This window comes from Ostrea edulis, chromosome 1 (genome assembly GCF_947568905.1).
Source record: "Ostrea edulis chromosome 1, xbOstEdul1.1, whole genome shotgun sequence".
In the NCBI taxonomy this organism is placed as follows: Eukaryota; Metazoa; Mollusca; class Bivalvia; order Ostreida; family Ostreidae; genus Ostrea; species Ostrea edulis.
Genome location: NC_079164.1, coordinates 14,927,440 through 14,949,133, shown reverse-complemented (window position 1 = coordinate 14,949,133; position 21,694 = coordinate 14,927,440). Strand labels below are relative to the sequence as shown.

The following is a 21,694-nucleotide window of genomic DNA, read 5'->3' as shown; positions in this document are numbered from 1 at the left end:
CAATATTCCATTATCCCCTGCATATGGTGTTTATATATCTCAAGTGATTCGATATGCAAGAGCTTGTTCTGGGTATAGTCAGTTTTTAAATCGAGGTAAGCTACTGACAAACAAGTTGATGGTACAGGGATTTCAACAGTCTCGATTGAAGTCAGCATTTCGCAAATTCTATGGTCGTTATAACGATCTAGTTCGTCAATACAACCTCGCATTGGGTCAAATGCTGTCTGACGTGTTTCATACCGATTGTTAAGCCGTTCTTGGCACACTGATTTTGACTGCAGATAACTCCGTTTACCTGATTTAGGATATAGGGCTCACGGCGGGTGTGACCGGTCAACAGGGGATGCTTACTCCCCCTAGGCACCTGATCCCACCTCTGGTGTGTCCAGGGGCCCGTGCTTGCCCAACTATCTATTTTGTATTGCTTATAGGAGTTATGAGATTGATCACTGTTCGTTATGTTCACCTTGCATCCAACTAACGAACCACTTTAAAGAGTTTGTAGGTTATCAAATTTAAAAACGCAAGATGGAGTATGCAACTAATCTTGATAGCTGTTCAGATGAAATGTGTAGGCTACATGTGGGATAAAGTGCAGTTGTCCCTACATATACTATGTAGGCCTAATGTTTACTTTGGAGCGCAAGATCCGACTTTGGTGTCGCTCAGACAGACATCCCACAAAATCAGGCCATGCAACAGAACATGTAGTAGAGATAATTTGCGTCTTTTTATTCCATTAGAGTTTTATCAAGCTACGTTATAACTTACCCTAGCATGAACATTGTCTCCTATTCAATCCGAGAGAGTAAAATACAAGCAATTCACAGATCGTGGTCCACATGTCAGTCGATGCGACACGACGTCATTTAACAGGACAAGACGCATTCTATATTTTGATAGGCGGGTCAAGAAACTTTAATCTATTGTTTGCAAGAAAATTGCCGCCATTAGTGACAAATCTTTTCTAAAATTCCCAGATATTTACTAGAAGTTTGCTACAATTGTTTGCCACTATTGGCAAAGTTCTGTAATGTTTTGGTGAATAATCATGGCAAACAAATCTAATTACCACAAACTTGCCGCGAGTTAATGACAAAGTTGTGGTAAGCATTTAGCTTTGGTAAGGGTACACACACGCACACTAGCGATGATATATCATCTTTGCAACTAGTTGCGAGAAGGGATAACAAATACATAAGAAATATATTTTTAAAATTATCAAAAACATAAAAAATACATTTGATTATGATCATAAGTCCAATCTACTCCTGAAATGCGTTAATTCAAAATATTTACTGGGAATCACCAGTACCAAAGAAAAACATGCAGTATCATATCGATCCAAATGCATTGCTCTATTGTGAGTAATAATTAAAAAAAATATATGCAAAGTCATACTTTTAGTTAGGTCCTAAATATTGCCCTCCTACAAGGTAAAATACAAAAATACCCAAGAAAGTATTTGGGAAAGGTACAGTAATGTTTTAATGGACCATCAGATCGATTTCTCATCATTGATATGACAACGTTAGGTAAAAGAAAATCATCGCTAACGAGGTAAGTGTGTTTATGCATATTCTGTCTGTAATGCTGGCTTATCTTTTTGTAATAGTTAGGAATGAAATTTTATTGGTGCACTTGTTCGTGATTTTAAAATCATTAGGGTCTCACATGTTTCATCATAAAGCAAGGTGTACATAACTAGCTCTTTGAATGCATTCGTCGATATAGTACTAGAGATCGTTTCCCAGTCACAGTTCTAAATTATAGTATATAGACTAGACAATTCTATTCTTTTCAAGGTAGTCCAATATAATATGTAAATCTTTCCATGGCAGACAACGTTATGACAAATCTAACAGACGCTATGTGGTCTTTGTTGGTTCCCTGCTCATTCATTTCATCGCCATGGCAATGCCGTCTGCGATGTTGGGGATCGTTTATGTTGACGTCATCAGAGAATTTGAAGCAGACGCTTCCTTGGTGGCCTTAATGCAGTCTTTGTTTCGCGGTATCGTGTTTGGTGGAGGTAAATGTATGCTTTGTTATTAAAAATATTATACAATGCTATTTAACAGAATTGAAAATCGGGGGGCCTCCGTGGCCGAGTGGTTAGAGCATTGCGCTCAAAATCACACGGCCTCTCACCTCTGTCGGCGCGAGTTCCAATCCCGGAACTGGGCACCACCATATAACTGAAAAATTGTTGAGTGTGGCAGAAAACATCGAAACAAACAAAGAATTGAAAATCAGTGAGAATGAATTGTTGAGGGTGGCAGAAAACATCGAAACAAACAAAGAATTGAAAATCAGTGAGAATGAATGATCTAAAATTGTAATAATCATATTTTTGTTGGGTGATGTTTTGTCTGCATTCTCTCAAAAGCATTGCTACGGGTCTGCTCTATATCAATGATTAAATCATCGAATGGAGTGTGATATTAAATAGCTACATGTACATGTATTCATGTGTATGTATTCTAAAAGCTAATCCGTCATAAACGGAGAAAAATAACATTCTTCATATAATCGGAACATCGCTAAATCGAGAAAGAAACTTCGGATGTAATACGTCAATAAATTGCAAGTAATTTGGATCATTTGACAAGAAAAATGGTGGTACCCGACTCGTGCTCACTTTACACGTTTTATGGGTGACTGCAAAAAAACACAACCATTACCGTATTGGTCCCAAAGCTGCTGTTTAATTTCTTTAAAGAAAACAATGTGTTTCTACGGTGTGACCGTCGGACCAAGCGAAGCGTGAAATGGTCATTGGTGTTCAGAATTCGATTAAGTACGATAAGTTAGAATCACTTTAAAATATATATTATTGATGAAATTCCCCTTGCGCTGATTGCTCAGTAACACCTAAATATTGAAGGAGAAATATATGAGGATAATTGCGGGATCTGCTACGCGCATTGATAAAGTTCTCCGTCCAAGTTTTCATTCGATACATGCAGCAAATAAAGAATAATAGGTTTCATTTCTTAAATCAAACAATTATAACCGACATACATCCCATTTGTAATTTAAAAGACGTTCAACACTAAACAAAATTAACCAAATATTTAAAGTGATATAAAAAAGAGTAAATATGTCGTATACTTTTTATTCAAAGAAATTCATAAACTCGTTGATCTATTTAGTCGTATTACTGTTTTTCTACTTGATGATTGGTTAAAAACTGTAACTATAATAATGTTACCATTCATTTTTAAGAAATGGAGTGTTTGAATTACAAATTGCACGTCAGTTTGTATTTTTGGCATTGAATATCAAAACACGAATAACTGTAGAAGCAACTAATGAACAAAGCAAAATGGCGGCGCCTATATGGATCACAAAATTTTCATTGAACATATGTAGAGATCATCTCTTTATTTGCTCATCTTTGTCATTTTTTTTTTGCCTTCAGCCAATCCGAGATTCGCACGGTATTGATGAACACTTCATGCCTTCATTTTCAATTGACAGACATTTCTAACAGCTACTTTCCATGTCTTCCTCCAAGTAGTGTTACAATCTAAACAGTTTTTGAAAGACATCCTATTTTGTTTACACACAATTCCACGATTGATTCCACATCATAATTATTTATCGATATCGTAGGGCGACAAATGTAAAAAGTCAGCATGTAGAGAAACGCTTGTATTATAACAAACCGTTTCCTTTGAGTTCTTACAAGTTTATTCTTATTTCGGATTTTCAAAATTTCGGCTTGAGCATCACTGAAGAGACATTATTTGTCGAAATGCACATCTGGTGCATCAATATTGGTACCGTATAAGTTTTACATTACGACCCCTGTGTCGAGGCCTCTACTAGTCGACTGTTAATCCCCAAGGGTCTCCAAAATCCAGTAGCTACGTACTTCGTTATTATCTAACAATTTGCTGGTCATCAAAATTGCAATATCTATGGTATTTAAAGGGACATCATTCTTACCTTCCCTTTATATGTACTGAAGCATGCTTTACATGTTTCAATATCAAGGAATGAATGAGGTTTATAAGAAAATGCTTGGTATTTGATGCATGCATATATAAGCGATTATTATCCTTTTCCAGGTGTTTTTTTTTGTATGTTTAGAAATAATAATTCAGTTATTCATCTGTTCGTCAAACAAAGGGAATTTGATATATGTTTTCAGATTCAGATTAAAAAATGACGTTGTGTAGAGTGAGTAGACAACAATGTTACAATGATACACAATTTAAATGAAAGAAGTATCACACCATATGAAACTTTCGTAGTTTTTCTGGATGTTGTAGAAATTTTCGAAACTTAATCAGTTTTTTAAGTATTTTTGACACTAAGAAATTCAATCAGTTTGAAAACACTGGGTTTTGTATAATAACATTTCTGAATATATTTTTTCTCAAGTCATCATATAGAGGACATTTTAAAATAAAGTGAAAATCATCCTCCACATCATTTAGATCCGTCGTTTTCTGACTATAATATTATATCTTCCAACCTCAACATTCAGTTTATGAGATGAAGATCTAAAGCGTGTAATATAAGATTTTTGTTAAGTAGTATTGTAAACAATAGTTATCGATCAAATGCTGATATAAAAAACCTTTTGATGAATTTGAAATATCTGTTGAAATTTCTTGTTTGTAGACATCAATCATACTTTCTTCCATTATCTTGTAAGTATTGTCATTTACACTTGAGGCATTCCAAAGAAATTTGCCATTTCTCTTTGAATGTTACATTCGTCCATCATAGCATGCTTTTAAGATACAATTCATTTATTGTTTTAATTTAAGCCAATATGAATATTGTGGCAATTATACTGTCAAAAATGAATTGCCTCTCTCCTTTTCATGTCAAATACAAAGCAAGCTAAAAATAGATATGGACCCACAAGCATTAATGATTACGTAAAGAAATGCTCGGTTTCCTGATGAATTGCATTACAATTTTCTTCGAGAGTTATGATCACAAAATGCACGTATAAGCAAAGAATGGTAAATATTGATCATTTATTTGACTTAAAATTAACATTATTAAATTTAAAATCAACATGTATTCTAAAAAATTTCAAGAACATTTACTGCATTTTAAATCACAAAACCTTTTTTCAAATTAACAACATCATAACATATTACTTTTCAAGACTTTAAACAATAAGTCCTTATGATCAATTAAATATTAAACTTTTTGACATCATAGACAGTTGCTTCTCAATAAAAATGAAATACTCTTATCTAGCGATCAGTCATTAAAGTAATTAGTTTGTTAATCACCATTCTGATTCTTCGCGTAAGTACTCTGAAGTTGATATTAAAAAGATGCTGGAGTTTCACATTGAAACTACCTTCGTAGTCGTTGGTGACCAGGTTTTCCCAACAGCCTTTTTGAATTATCACGGGTGCGAATTCTGCTCCTTTGTTAGCTGACCTGTTTTTATATTCTTATGAGGTCGAATGTATTCAAAAACTTCTATATGAGAAGAAAACGTTCTTGCTGTTGCTTTCAACTCGACATTTAGATGTATTGACGTTTTTAATAGATAAATTCACTTTCAATCATATGTCAATTCGATATATTTCAGATAACTTTAAATAAAATACACCACAGTGTTCCATCTGCATCGTACTCGGATATTTTATTGCACTTAGATGTTAATGTTAACTAAAAACTCAGGTTTATGACAAAAGGAATGGCTTCAGCTTCTCCATCGTCAACTTCCCATATTTGTGTAGCAATACTTCATTATCATCTGCATATCATGTTTATGATCCTGAACTGATTCGATACGCATGAGCTTCTTCTGCGTATGGTCGAAGTAGCCTACTGACAAACAAATTAATGTTACAGGGGTTTCAACAATCTCATTTTAAGTCAACACTTCGCAAATTCTATGGTCGTTATAACGATCTAGTTTGCCAATACAGCCTGTCATTGGGTCAAATGTTGTCTGACGTGTTTTCTACCGATTGTTAAGCCTTGTTCGTTCTTTACAAACTGGTTTTGATAACGGATTACTCTGTTTACTTGATAAAGTTATAAGGCTCATGGTGGATGTGACCAGTTGATAGGGAATGCTTAATCTTTCTAGGCGCCTGATCCCGGTTCTGGTAATCCAGGGGTCCGTGTTTGCCCGACTCTTTAATTTTGTATTCCATGTAGTAGTTACCGTATGATATCACTGTTAGGTTATCTTCACCTTTTCTTGTGTAACATGTGAAAATCTTAAGCAAAAAGCATTAAAATCATAAGAAAAAAAACCATAGGGATAAAATATATATTTTATTAACACAACGTAAAAGAAATATTTGCCACTCATACTATTCACATATGTTGGAAAACATACATGCGCCTTGTGTGCCTATATTTATGATTAGCATCGATTTCAAAACATGTTACATATGCGTTGTAATTTCATTTTGGTATGATCAAGCATTTCCAGCATGACTACATTTGTTAAAATTAGATACAAGGCTGCAAGTGAAAGGCCAATGTCACGGATGGAAACTCCGAAAGTGCAGTTTTATAAAAATATTTGTATACTTAAAAGAAATAATACCTTGGATAGAGCGTTTGACTACTATTCATATTGGAAGGTCATTGACATTGATAATTGAAATTGTAAATATTTCCATTATATGTAAATGATTACAACTCTACATCACTTGTAGGAAATATTCTAGCTCAATTTGAGGTGTTTGATCAAAGCAAAGCACCGGTACCCAAAGGACCAGAGCCACAAACCCCATATTATGGCCCTTAAAATATATAAAAATGAAAGTAAGTGTTGAATAGGAGTATTGGTGTTATAAATATGTATCAGAATCCGGGGCTTAAAAAAACATGTTAGATTTTAAAAATAGGAGCACAACTAAAGCTGTATACTTACTAAAACCGGATATGGTACCGTATTTCTGTCATTTTCCACCAAAAACTGGTTATTTTGTAAAGGTTTTGTCATACTGGTTTCATCTCGCCCAAAATATTTAAAGTATTTTTATAATATACACCTTTTCAATTGACCATAAATGCAAAAATATTTTAGGGCGAGCTATGAGCACTATTTTTATTTTAAAAAAAACGATATTCCGGATTGCTGAAAAATATTACGGTTATAATGCGCTAGTGGTGGTAAACTTGAATTTTACAGAAACTATGGCTGGTTTAAGTATCTTATGGAGAAGGAAACTACGCTTTTTATTTCGTGTCATGTATATGTACATAGGTCATTTTAGTTCGGTGTTTATTTTTAAAGCAAGGGAAATTCCCTCAAATAATAATAGTTTTCGGTTGCAGCTTGTTTTGCCCTTTTACTATAAATGATCATTTTCAATACCTAGTTGTTTTCATCTTTTAAAGTCGTTCACAATACATCTTCATTGCATCGTTGCTTAAAAACTGTGTACAATTTTGGTAGTTTTACATTATTATCATAAACATTATCACTGAACGAAACGACAGTTACCGAAACTGTTAGGCCTAGTGACTGAAATGAACATGGCGCAGCGTCTTCTTTCACTTTGGGATATCGGAAAATATTCAGGCTTCACGCAAGTATTCTTGTATGGTACTGATATCATATCGAATAATTTTTGCTTTATTTATTTTACAAAAGTGTTACTACGCAGCTTTAGACTGTCAACATTCGAAATAACTTTTATTTAACCTAACTTTACGTACATTGGGAGCAAGTCCTTTGTTTTACAGTACATCCAAGTTTCGGGCTGAATATTAGCATGACCTGGTCAGGCAAAAAGGAATTCAAAATAACAGATTTAAACTACAACATGACTTACCATAGCATGCAGCATTGCCGCCAGTTAAATCCGACAGTAAATTATGTAAGCAATTCATAGATAGCGATCCACATGTTATCGATGAGACATGACGTCATCTGTTGTAAGATATTCATGACGCATTTTATGCTTCGATAGGCGGATCAAGTAACCCCCATATGAAAATACTCGATATACTGGTTTTGTTTTGTTTTGAATTCACATATGATATCGTTGTACATGTCATGAGTTTTTTATTTTCTATTTTTATGTAACTTTACTTGTAAACAAAGACTGTGCGTTTTGTTTTTTGTTTGGGGGGTGGGGGAGTGGGGGGGGGGGGGGGTAAGACAGTACAGCATTTATAGATTGTGCATGTTTGAGTCCGTTGATTTTCAATTTCATGGCCTAGTTCGAAGGCCTATCAACGTATCAGTGTTCCATTGTCCAATGTAAAATTAGAAAAGGAAAAATAGTGTCGTCTTGGTTGTCAAGGAGGTGTGTCCCAATGCCAAGTTACATTTAAACAATATAAACAAATATTTTTTTCAGCGTGCTCAACAAATCAAATTGCGTGATACAAATAAAATTAAATTATGACAGACGGACTGAATGCTATATTATATATGTTTTGCCAATTAATAAACTGGACATGTGTTGTGCCAATAAATATATCTTAATTTAATAATCCAGCCTACAATAGCAACAGGAAATTGTGCTTAAATTGTCCAATCTTCAAAACCTTTTAATTGTGTACATGTGTGTGGTGGCGGTGGTGGTTTTCATCCACTCAAACTGCCCCAATCCCCCTCCCAAATTCAATTTCTTTAAGTGTGCAGTGGATAGATCGCCACATGGACCCATCCAAGTCTACTGTAAGGATGTTTTAAAATATCGGTTTCAAATGCAATTAGTTCACACACAAATATATATAGACAACATTATTTGACGATTTGCATTTTAGTTGCTTCTATTCATACACGCTATACAACAGTACTGAATCTATAACAGAGAGAGAGAGAGAGAGAGAGAGAGAGAGAGAGAGAGAGAGAGAGAGAGCACCAGTAATTGTATACAGGTACGGGAAGTTTAATCAAATCTTAAATGTACAATATTATTCTTATTAATTAACCATTCCACTTCATTCTGATATATTTAATTTCTCTTTTTTCCATGTTAAATTATTCGGCTGGCGCGAGTTAGGACTGCCCCCCCCCCCCCCCCTCCCTTTTTTAAACCGATATTACGTGCCTAGCTATCTAACGCCCTCTCAGTCAAAAATGAAATAAATATAAAATTTATATTACTACAACTTCATTGGATTTACTAGACTTTTTTTACCACCGTAATACATGTTTATGCAAGCGGACAATCTAGGCATTTTAAAGAAAATTTCCATCTTCGATAGCAAAATGTGTTCAGCCCACGAAGAGCAGAATCGACCCAAAACCCATGGCAAGCGAAGATGATTTTTGCCCCCGTTTTCGGGTGTTATAACTGATATAAAAAAAATTAGTATGTTCTATAACTTTCATTCAGAAGACGGGTAAGTTCGTGAGTCACTGAATAAACAAAAAATTGTCCGCATTCTTATTTCAATCGCGTTGTCAACTGTACACTTTTTGATATTTCTACACTACCTGTAAACATGTAGACAGCGGATCTAAATCATCTAATATTCTTAATTACAATGAAAATTATACATTAAAATACATGTGGTGCACTAATATAAATGTCAATCTTTTAAAATAATCGCACAAATAAACCAATGCTTTTACTTGTCATTTTATGGTCCACATTTCTTTGAGCTGATATAATTCATGCTATTTAACAAATTGAAATCAATGCCAATTTATACCATGTGATATTCGTTTGTTCATTTTCAAAGTCAAATGATCCTTCTCTTGGTGAACTCGTGCTGTGAAACAATGTGCGACTAACACGTACAGGTGTTAGTGTACGGGATGTCGAGAATTTGGGCGTTTCATAAAGGTGTGAACGTCTGCGGGGAAGTCTGCATACGGATATATATCAATATCTTGATATATCTATATACAAGAAATAATCCCGATTTACAAACATGTTGAGGTTTCTACTTAGAGATAATTAAAATCCATTTAGTGACACTGTCCACTCTATATCTGCTTCAAACATATAAACGTGGAAAGTTAATACAGAACGGACGTCATAAGTTAAGGGTAATTAAGATGAATTGTTTCGAATAGCAAACTCCAACATGTAAACAATTTAAGTAAGTTATCAAATCAGTATGGTAATTCTTTAAAGATAGACAGTGAAGGTACATTTTTAAAAATTAAATTACTATTTTAAATTTACAATGATATATATCATTAAATGATATGAATATATACAAGTCGCCGTTTTATACGTTTTAATTTTCACCCACTAATATTTCGCTTAGTATTTTTTTTTTTATCACACGAAGGTGCACGGTGGCACAAAGGAGACACAGACGTCAGATCTCCGTGGACTTAAATGTCTACCTCGCTCAGAAAATTAAGACTTCAGAGGTGCCGACAATTTTCAAGGTCCACCGTGTTTTATTTTAAAAAAAATAGTTTTAAAACTCCATTTTTGTAATTAGTTACTATAATAATTCAAGTTTAATCAAAATTATACAGTTGTCTCTCTTTTTTTTAATCCTCAATTATATCAATTTTAATGGAAGTTGATACAAATAGATATATGCAACTTGAAAATATAAACTCGTCTTTGAGATAGACGGTAAAACAATACTGTTTGCTGTGGTCCTTTCACTGCAAGGAATTTTAATTTTTGATCACGATTTTTCAATTATGTCCAATACAGCGGGGAAAAAATTGTAGTGTTATGTAGTGGGAAGGGGGGGGGGGGGCAATATATCACAAATTTAAACATCGTGATAGAAAATATACAAGTTCCTAGTATTTTAACAGTTGTGATTTACAATCAGAATAAGCCCAAAAAATATATATTAACCTATGCGTCCATTATTTGTGTATTACACTGTGATTCTCATAACGTCAACATCATGACGTTATATAGTTTTTCTGTTGAAAAACAACACAAAGTTTAAATGACTGTAAAACGAAAACTAGAAAAGATATTGTTATAAAATAAATTGTTCTATGACCTATAAATCCTAGAGCATCAACTGTGAAAGTCTCATTTATTTTGGTGAAAGGGCCAATTTTAGTACTTTGTGGCTCTGGTCCTTTTTCAACGAATTCTTGTTAATGTGAATATTTTTTTTACTCTGACAAAACAAACGTTGGATACGAAATAGTTCTGCACGAAGTGCTGTTGTTACATATTCCCCAACATAAGGTAGCAGGGGATAGCTTCTCACTATAGGCCCGGTCAACTTTACAACAAACTGGAAATACCCCATATTTGAAGTGATGTTATATGTGTAACAGTGTATACAATAATCCTAGGATGCATGTCAAATGTGACTTAATAAGAATGTTGATATACAACATGTGTTACCATGATTCTTAGCATATAGATGGGTACAAATACGAAACTAAGACACGTGGTCAGTTGCTGAAGAAATTCCGGTGAAAACATGCATGGTCCAGCAAACAAAAGGTCTGTAGCTGAGAGGCAAGGTGAATGGCCCCATATGAAAGGTAGATTTTTGAGAGGGGTAGATAGGGTTCTTGATTGTGCACAGTGTCTACATCCCCACGCTTGGTACTGTGATAGTGTGGGGGTGGAGCGGATTAGCCAAAATGAGAGAAAATCAAAGCAAAAAGGGGCACCTGCTCAGAGCATATTTTGTGCACCAGTACTAGTATTTATAGATTACCTGTAAATTAGGGTCATGATTTATTAACTAGACCGATATGAAATACAAGTATTGACATAAAAGGGAAATATGATTTTTCATTAGTCTGTCAAAATCTGACTTTGATGTACACCCCTGCCCACATGTTTCAGAACCAAAACAATTGTCCCCTGCCACCTAAATGTACCATACCCAGCCGTTTGATGCATGGTCATTGTTTTGTATAGTGTCATGTTTGCTCTATTTCGGTATAAATGTTAAATTCATGGGCGGATTCAGAAAATGATCTGAACCTATGAAGGTGGTATTTTTAGAGTTAGGTCATTTTATGCCAGTGTATTTTGTCATGGATAAGGGAATTGATTGATAGTGAAAACAAAAGATAAATGAACGGAATGAACAACACATGTTAACAGTCACTGACATCGATGTTTGTTTAATAAGATGCTAATTCGGAGAGGAAGTATAATTTTACGACGCGGATTAGAAATATGACATCCATGCACACACATTTCTACCAGTTTGACTTTAACATATGACTATATTATAAATATATGAAAACATTAACAGTTATGAAGGAGAAACTGGTGTTCACCAAATGTGGGTTCTAAAAAATTATAAACTACCTTTAGTAAACTTGAAATTACAAAACTTTCCAAAAAATCAATAACATCAAAATCTATGACTTTTCAACACTGTACACGGCCATTCCTTACGATAAATTAAAGACGACTTTTTGACGTCATAGACAGTTGCTTCTCCAACAAAATAGAAAACGGAAATATTCATATCTAGTGATCAGTCATCCAAAAAATTACTTTGTTAAACACAACTCTGATTCCACGCACAACTACTCTGAAGTTCAAATTAAAAAAATATGCTAGAGTTCCTCATTGACAATATCTTCGTGGTTTTTGGTGATAAGGTCTTTCAACAGTCTGTTGGAATTCCCATGGGTACGACTTTGTTAGCTGACCTGTGTGTTTTCATATGAAGCAGGATTTATTCAAAAACTTCTACATGAGAAGAACAAATCTCTTGTTGTGGCCTTCAATTCAATATTTAGGTATATCGACGATATTTTGTGAACAATAATAACTTTCATTCATGTGTAAATTTGATATATCCCCCGGGAGCTCGAAATAAAAAACAACACAGAGTCGTCCAGTTCTGTTTCATACAAAAATATTTTATTGAAAGTATATAATAACGGCAAACTGATAACTCAACTGTATGGCAAACGGGATTATTTCCGCTTCTCCATCATCAACTTCCCATATTTATGTAGTTATATTCAATTATCACCTGCATATAGTGTTTATATATCTCAACTGATTCAATACACAAGAGCTTGCTTTGCGTATGGTCAATTTTCAAACGAGGCAAGCTAATGAACAAACAAGTTGATGTTACAAGGGTTTCAACAGTATCGATTGAAGTCAGCATTTCGCAAATTATATGGTCGTTATAACGACATATTTCGTCAATACAACCTATCATCGGGTCTAATGCTGTCCGACGTGTTTCATACCGATTGTTAGGCCGTTCTTGGCACACTGATTTTGACTACGGATAACTCCGTTTACCTGATCAGGATATAGGGTTCATGACGGGTGTAACTAGTTGACAGGGGGTGCTTACTCCTCCTAGATACCTGATCCCACCTCTGGTGTGCCCAGGGGTCCTTGCTTCCCCAACTCTCTATTTTGTATTGCTTATTGGAGTAATGAGATTAATCACTGTTCTTTATATTCACTTTTCATATGTGTATTGTAGTACTAACTACTGTTTAAATAATATAATATTTACATTCTCAATACTTTTCCTACAGAAATGCATTAAAGATATGAAAAGTAAAATGTTCCAAATAAATTCCAGCAGGACGCATCACAGGGTATTGATTCATTTTCTGGAATTATATATACAATCACGATGAAAATGACCGCAATTAACAATTGTGTAAAAATCATACACTCTGTTTATCTGATCAAGACATGGGGCTCACGGCGGGTGTGACCGATCGACAGGGGATGTTTACTCCTCCTAGGTACTTAATCCCACCTCTGGTATACACAGGGTTCCGTGGTTGTCCAACTATTTATTCTGTATGTTTTGGTAGTTATTAAATTAATCACTGTTCGTTATCTCCATTTTTCACTGAAGTCAAAGTTTGTTACCTTTCTTCGATAACGTATAAGCAAATGACTCAAAATGTTACACAAATGTTTCTAAAACATGATACAAGTTAACCCAAGCAATTGATCCAGGAAGTCAAACACGTGGGAATCGAGATTGTACTTAAGAGACACTAATCTGTCCCGAATTTCATTTCCAGGGATACCATCTCATTCTGGATACCCAGAACATTAAACGCTCAGTGAGATAATTTCCCTTGTGTTTTTCAATATTCACCGAACTCCTGTTTTTACATTCGATGTAAACATGAAGATCCGACCGGACAACGACATCAGGTGTTTCGTGTTTTTACTTGTTCAAAAGACGTTCATGTTAATGTTACATTCGTGTTTTAATTGAAGAGTATCATTTTTCTGACATAGCACATATCATACAGTACATGACTGAAATAAAATTAAGTCCAAACTTCTTTTTTGGGGTCACAATTTAGTACATTGTTTTCGTTAGAAACGAATCAACGCGAGCTCTTCTGTAAATTGAACACACGAAATTTAGAATATGAAATAAATTAAATTATTTTGTTGTCAAAGTTTTATGTGAAGGTAAATACAAGTATTAGTAGTGAATTCTTATTTTTAAAATCTTTTGTTCTATGAAAGGAAATGGCTATTTTAACAAATTATCACACAATGCTAATGTACGGTATTCCATTTTTTTTAGCAAACCAGTTGCATTCATAAAATCGAAGATTTACTAAAAATTCAGTGGTTAATTTACAAAGAAACACGTTTCTTATGATGCATGCTAGTGCTGTGACAAGTTACACAAGGTAAACATAAACCACAAACTATTGAGATATGAAACACAAAATTAGCAAAGTTGAGCACATGATAGATTCAAAACTTATACGGTACCAATTTTGATGAACCAGATGCGCATTTCGACAAATAATGTCTCTTCAGTGATGCTCAAGCCGAAAGTTTGGAAATTCGAAGAAACTATAAACTTGTAAGAGCTAAAAAGGAAAGCTAGAGTGCCAAAAAATGGAGCCAAATTCGTCCAAGGATAAGAGCTATGTATGAGGGAAATAATCCTTAATTTTGAAATGAATTTGTCAATTTTATCCCAATTATTAAATATACATCCGTATTTTCATTCTAGTAAAGAAGTAATTAGCTTACTAGGCTGTAGAGGCCCTCGGGGACTAACAGTCCTCCAGCAGAGGCCACGACCCAAGGGTCATTTTTTTGTGTTTTCCGACACACGCAACAAATTATCAGTTATCTGGTGGCGCCCAGATTTTCTTGATGGAAGAGAGAAGCTAGAAACAATGTACCTGGGAAGAGACCACAGACCTTCCGAAAGTAGACTGGGAAACTTTCTCACTTACCGCCGCGAGCGGGATTCGAACCCGCGCCGCCCAAGGGTCATAATGTAAAACTTATACGGTACCAATTTTGATGCATCAGATGTGCATTTCAACAAATAAATGTCTCTTAAGTGATGCTCAAGCCGAAAGTTTGGAAATTCGAAAAAACAATAAACTTGTAAGAGCTAAAAGGAAAAGTAGAGTTCCAACAATGGAGCCAAATTCTTCCAAGGATAAGAGGTATGCATGGCATATTAGAATTAAGCTATCATACATTATATCTTGTATATAAAAAAAACCTACCTTGGAATACCGAACGCGGATTTGAATCAAACGACAACTTTAATGAAGTCATAATTAGAATATTATGCTTTAATACTGCATTCATTTAATGACAGTAATGTCATATATGAAGATGCTTTCAATATGGATTGAATTAAATGCAGATTTACCCGATCCCTATATGTCAGTAATAGAGAAACTACTTTACATCCATAGAGATGTACCGACACATAAGATTGACCAACTTTCGTCGAATTAGCATTACTCAATAATTATTAGAACTCATATTTCACAGGAGTGGTAGCGGAACTTCTTATCAGACGAGTAGGGGAATTCCCGTGTATGATGGCTGGATCATTGCTAGGAAGTCTTAGTTTTCTAGCAGCAGCATTTTCAGAAAGTGTTACCACAATTGTTCTTCTTGTTGGTGTTGGTGGAGGTAGGTTTACTAAACAGTTTGCAAAAGTATAAAAATACACAACGTCTTTGATTGAACTCCGAAACGTGACCCATTTTATTTCATTTTTAGGATGTGGATTTGTGTTTGCAGTATTCTTGTCATATGTCAATGCCAGACGAGCATTCCAGGGTCACTCATCTATAAACAAGTTCCTTTCATCTATTACCATTGGAGCTGGAGTGGGGTTGTTCGTAACACCTTATATGACTGAGTATTTCCTACGAGAGTTCGGATGGCGAGGAACTTTCATGATAGCTGCTGGAATATTCTTTCATCTTAACCTGATTGGGATAGCAGTGAAATTAAATTTACCACCATTAGATAAGACTGAATCTAAAGACTTCAAGTGGAATGACCAATTTGCCGTTTTCAAAAAGAGAGGGTTTTCAATTTACATATTCGATGTTTTTCTCTTTGGAATGTTTGGTAATTAATTTGTAAATATATTATTTATAACTCTTGTTTCTTCATCAACATGTTTTATTCATACAATCACGGTATATACTATTACATGTATTTGAGGCAGGTTTCGCTGAGTCATGGTTTCTACCGGATTTCATCGTCTCAAACAATTATACCAAAGAAGATGCTGCATTGTTACTTACTGTGAGCGGCGTATTCAATGTGGGTGGACGAATTCTCGCGGTACCTCTATCATCATTCTTCAGGTAAGAAACAAATGTCAAAAGATTTGTGCTGAAGATGTCCTTATTGCTATTAAGATATGGTTTTACAAAGCTTTCCGTACATGGTTGATAGACATTTTAGAGAATAGCTTTATCATTTATATTCGACGAATTTTGGTATTTCTTCTGGACGTTAAGACTTCGGCTTCTGCATCGCAGTCTTCTGATATTTATGTAGAAATATACCATAAACACCGTCCCGTATGGATCTGGTTTGGAATATGTCCTCAGTATCCCTTGCTTGTCGTACGGGGCGACTACATGGGGCGGTCCTTAGATAAAGGTTTATTCGGTATATACATACATACAGACATATATACATAAATACCAAGGATAACCCATGAAAACTCGAAAGCTTGTGTTCAATGGGGTCCATTGATGCACGGATGGTTACGCTATGGGTCATTCAGGTGGTAGGAAACCGGAATACCCGAAGGAAAAACACGTGTCCGAACGGGCGACCGACATACCCTCTCACATACAACCACAGCCGATCACGAAGATCGAACTTGTGTCGCAGCGGTGAGAAGCGAGAACGCTACATCTGCGCTACCCGGACACCCTTCGGATGCTACCGTAAAAACCGACGCCCCGTATCAAACTAAACGTGGCAGGATAAAGATTCCTTACCTGCTCAAAGGTCGTAAAAGCCGAGCACAGGCCTACATTTTGCAACCCTTCACCGGCAATGGTGACGTCTTCATATAAATGAAATATTCTTGAGAGGGACGTTAAACAATATACATGTACAATGATTCAATCCATAAACACTTGCATGTGGTGTCTGTGTCTCCTAGCTGATTTGATAAGCAAGAGGATGTTCTGCGCATGATGAATTTTTCAACCGAGCTACTTGCAAATACGTTAATGTAACAGGAGTTTGACTACTATCTTTTAAAGTTAGCATCCTGCAGAAATGCGCTTCTGGTGCATTAAAATTGGTACCATATAAGTTTTACATATTCGCAAGTACAACCTGTCGTTTGGTCGAATGCTGTCGGAAGTGTTTCATACCAATTGTTAGACCATTTTTTACATACTGACTTTAACTATAGATTGATTGAATATTGTTGAACGTATTTCCCGAGAATATTTCACTCATATTGAGACGTCACCACTGCCGGTGAAGGGCTGCAAAATTTAGGTCTATTCTCGGCGCTTATGGTCATTGAGCAGGGAGGAATATTTATCGTGCCACACCAGCTGCGACACGGAACCTCGGGTTTTTTCAGTCTCATCCGAAGGACTGCCCCGTTTTGTCGCCTCTTACAACACGCAAGGGGGTACTGAGGACCTATTGTAACCCGGATTTGACTATGGATGACTTATCTTAGCTGAACAAGATACAGTACTTACCGTGAATGTGACCCTTCAACAGGGATGTTTACTAGTCCTAGCCATATGATAATCTGCTCCTGCTTGTCCCACTCTTAGTTTCGCACTTTTTATAGGATTGATGAGATTGATTACTGTTTGTTATCTTGACTGTTTATCTACATCGAATGTATTGCTTAAAGATGTACCATGAGATAAAATTGATATAAATTTCCTGGCAGTTTACAAAAGATCTCGCGATAGTAAGTATTATCAGGATTTCAGGAAAATACGAAAACACAGAAACCAATATTGACTCTTTTTCAGTCGACCCAAGATACTGTATCACTGGAGCTACATCTGTCTAGCCTTGGCTATCAGTCATGCGCTATACCCATACTTCCTTCAGTCCCACCCAGTCCTGATGATCACCTCCGGACTATACGGTACTTGCTTTGGACTACTTATTTCTCAAGGCGCACCCATTGTTCTTCAGTCACTCCCCATGGATCTTTTTCCGATTGGAACAGCAATCGAAATGACCTCCTATGGAGTTTCAACTGCGGTTGGCGGATATATTGGTGGTGAGTTTGATATATTCTCAATGATCGTAATGAAATGCTAGGACAAGGGATAATCAGTGATATAGCATCAGTATCCCTGTTGTAGATCTTTTTGTTCAGATTATTTTTCGCATCCTGTTCTGTCAGACTTCGCAAACGTTTTACATCAGACAAGGAGTTACTGAAACATTTACAGACTTATGATCGTGTTGTTCAAATCTTAGAAGTTGGATGGTAAGGGTCACTTTGAAACGTAAAGACAGTCGATTTCTGTTTCGTTAATATTTCGATGTGGATATCCTTAAATGGAATGATACATGTGATATATTTTACAATATGTAACTATCGAAATTGTTACATCGAGGTACGATCCAAAATATATTGGGATTCTTAAAAGGGGGCACATAAAATTGTAAGATAATAAAACATTTAAAACCTAAAAGTGAATATGCATATTCCGAGATATCAGCTTTAGGTAAGAGCGGTACATTCAATATGCTATTGAAAGTCCGTTTGATGGTAAGGGTAAGACCATCCATTTACCTGATCAGGATATGGGGCTCGCGGCGGATGTGACCGGTCGGCGGGGGATGCTTGCTCCTCCTGGGCGCCTAATCACGCCTCTGGTGTGTCCTGGGGTCCGTATTTGCCCAGCTCTCTATTTTGTATTGCTTGTAGGAGTTATGAGATTGATCACTGTTCGTTATCTTCACCTTGCATTACCAAGGCGAACATTCTGAAATTTTTATGCTAAAAATTAGACATTTTATTACTAAATTACGGTAGTTTTCGACATTTAAATGGATTAAGTCTTACCTTTTGCAAATATGACAATAAAGAAACTCACAAGAGGCCAACATGATTTTTTAAAATATGTACACAATTCCTAATTTCATTTACAGAATGAAAAATGGGGTTTGAAACATAAACGATTTTGACATCCAGCCCCCTCCCCCGAAACAAAAATCATTTTGACATCCAGCCCTCTCCCCCGAAACAAAAATCATTTTGACATCCAGCCCTCTCCCCCGAAACAAAAATCATTTTGACATCCAGCCCCCTCCCCCGAAACAAAAATCATTTTGACATCCAGCCCTCTCCCCCGAAACAAAACCCATTTTGACATCCAGCCCCCTCCCCCGTAACATAAATGATTTTGACATCTAGCACCCTCCTTCGAAATCCTGACTAAGGATTTTCCCAATTTAAGAAGAGAACATTACGGATATCATACCATGCATTCAATTTATCTCCCATGACTGTGAAAGTAGAGAAGAAAGAAATAACCCAAAGTCATGAACCCCTGACCGAGGAGCCATGAATTTCACAATTTAGTAGAAAGCTTCATGAACATCACCACAATCATGCATTTAGTTTTTCTAATAATCAGAAATATGACAGTAGAGAAGATTTTCTAGGTTTTAGCACATTTTCGCTACTAGTATATGGTCGTATTTGCCCTTCCCTAGGGTCTGAACCCTGACACAGAAGCCATAAAGTTCTTGTTTCAGGTAGATAGCATCATGGACATCATAATCATTTCTGAAGTTTTTCTAAGATCTAATATATTTTAACTATATGGCCATTTTGGTCTCACCCCTAGGGCCTGAACCCTTGATCTAGGGGCCATGAATTTCACAATTTTGATAGAGGGCTTAATGGACATCATAACGTTTAGTTTTTTTCATATGTATGCATGTATGGGAGAAGAAATTATTTAATACACGTTCACTATATGGTCACATCGGCCCTCCTGACCTAGTGACCATAAATATCACAATTCAAGTAGAGCTCTTCATTGACATCATATCCATGCATTTAGTTTTCTCCCACTTGGGTGGGAGTCGAGAAGAAAATATGGCCTTTTTAAAAGTATATTTGGCCCCTCCCATAGGCCCCAGGGGTGATAAAGTAATAAATTTAACAACTTTTATTCCTCTTATCCTAGAGATGCTTCACGCCATAAATTGTAATAATTAGCCATCATGATTTAGTTTTCAAAAAGTTAAAAATGTAAAATTGTTAACTGACAACACACGGCGCACGATGATGAAGACCAATGATAATAATCACCCGAGTGACTCAGGTGACCTAAGAGTACTGTAAATACAGGAAAGGCGTCTTTTAGGCCTCCATTGTCCTAGCTTTTATCTTTGTCACAGTCACAACCAATAAACAGCCTTGACACATGGATTGAACGGTCAAGATATAGGGCTGACGGCGGGTGTGATCGGTCAACATTGGATGCTTAGTTCTCCTAGGCACATGTCCCCACTGCTGGTGTGTCCAGGGGGTCCGTATTTGTCCAACTCTCTATTTTGTATAGCTTATAGGAGTTATGAGATTGATCACTGTTCGTTATTTTCACCTTTCATACACTTAGAAACATCATTACTTGTGTTGTTCAAAGTATTTCCTTAGTATATGTCACTTTCATATCTCTCTAAGGTATCTTATTGTTTTTTCTTTTTAACTTTCATTACAGGATTAATTCGTGACGTCACAGGTGGATATGAAGGCGTCTTCTACACTGCATCGGTATCGTCTATTATTTGTTCGTTTGCGTCATTGCTTCTCATTATTGTGGATAACATTTATAAAAGAAGAGACAGAAAACATGTTCATAATAACAACTCTATTTCCATAATCTCACACCTATAATAATGCATTTGACAATGTGGTCACGATATTGAGATCACGTAACACGGCTTTAAGAACATCCACGAAATTTCAGAAACGATTGTTTATCTTCACCCTTTATAGTCAGTGTCCTTAATTAAAAAAATGTTTAACAGAAAAAAGAATATATACTGGAATAACTGTTTGACATGAGCTCAATTTTGCTAGATTAGGTACTCATATCCCTAGAATTTCAAACTACAACGATGCCGTTGGGATCCAGGTTTCAAATAGGTCCTCAGTACCCCTTGCATGTCGCAAGAGGCGACTAAATGGGACATGAAACCGCAAAAACCGAGGTCCCGTGTCACAGAAGGTGCGGTACGATAAAGATCCCTCCTTGATCATTGGACACAAGCGCAGAGCAAAAACCTAATTTCTGCAGCCCTTCTCTGGCAGTGGTGACGTGTCCATATAAGTGAAATATTCTCGAAAGGGAGGTAAAATAATATTCAATGGATAGGTAAAACCACAATGAAATTCACAACTTGTATACTGTTCCAATACACAGAAACAGGTGATGCTTACTCTTCCTAGGCACCTGATCCCACCTCTGGTGTGTCCAGGGGTCCGTGTTTGCCCAACTATCTATTTTGTATTGCTTATAGGAGTGATGAAATTGATCCCTGTTCGTTATGTTCACCTTTCA

At 35.9% G+C, this 21,694-nt stretch overlaps 1 protein-coding gene across 3 annotated transcripts; it reads left to right on the top strand.

Moving 5' to 3' along the window:
• The first annotated feature begins 11 nt into the window (after positions 1–11).
• LOC125660699 (monocarboxylate transporter 2-like) lies at positions 12–21,349 on the top strand. Of its 3 annotated transcripts, XM_056152783.1 has the most exons (8): positions 12–1,563; positions 1,845–2,035; positions 15,639–15,782; positions 15,873–16,229; positions 16,330–16,471; positions 18,131–18,387; positions 20,852–20,904; positions 21,214–21,349. In XM_056152783.1, the coding sequence occupies exons 1-8, from the start codon at positions 1,526–1,528 to the stop codon at positions 21,232–21,234; spliced, it is 1,203 nt and encodes a 400-aa protein (XP_056008758.1). In that variant the 5' UTR covers positions 12–1,525; the 3' UTR covers positions 21,235–21,349. The 3 variants fall into 3 exon arrangements, with proteins under 3 accessions (XP_056008758.1, XP_048748397.2, XP_056008759.1); XM_048892440.2 differs by lacking the exon at positions 21,214–21,349 and having other exon boundaries at positions 20,852–21,190; XM_056152784.1 differs by lacking the exons at positions 15,639–15,782; positions 21,214–21,349 and having other exon boundaries at positions 20,852–21,190.
• The last annotated feature ends 345 nt before the right edge of the window (positions 21,350–21,694 follow it).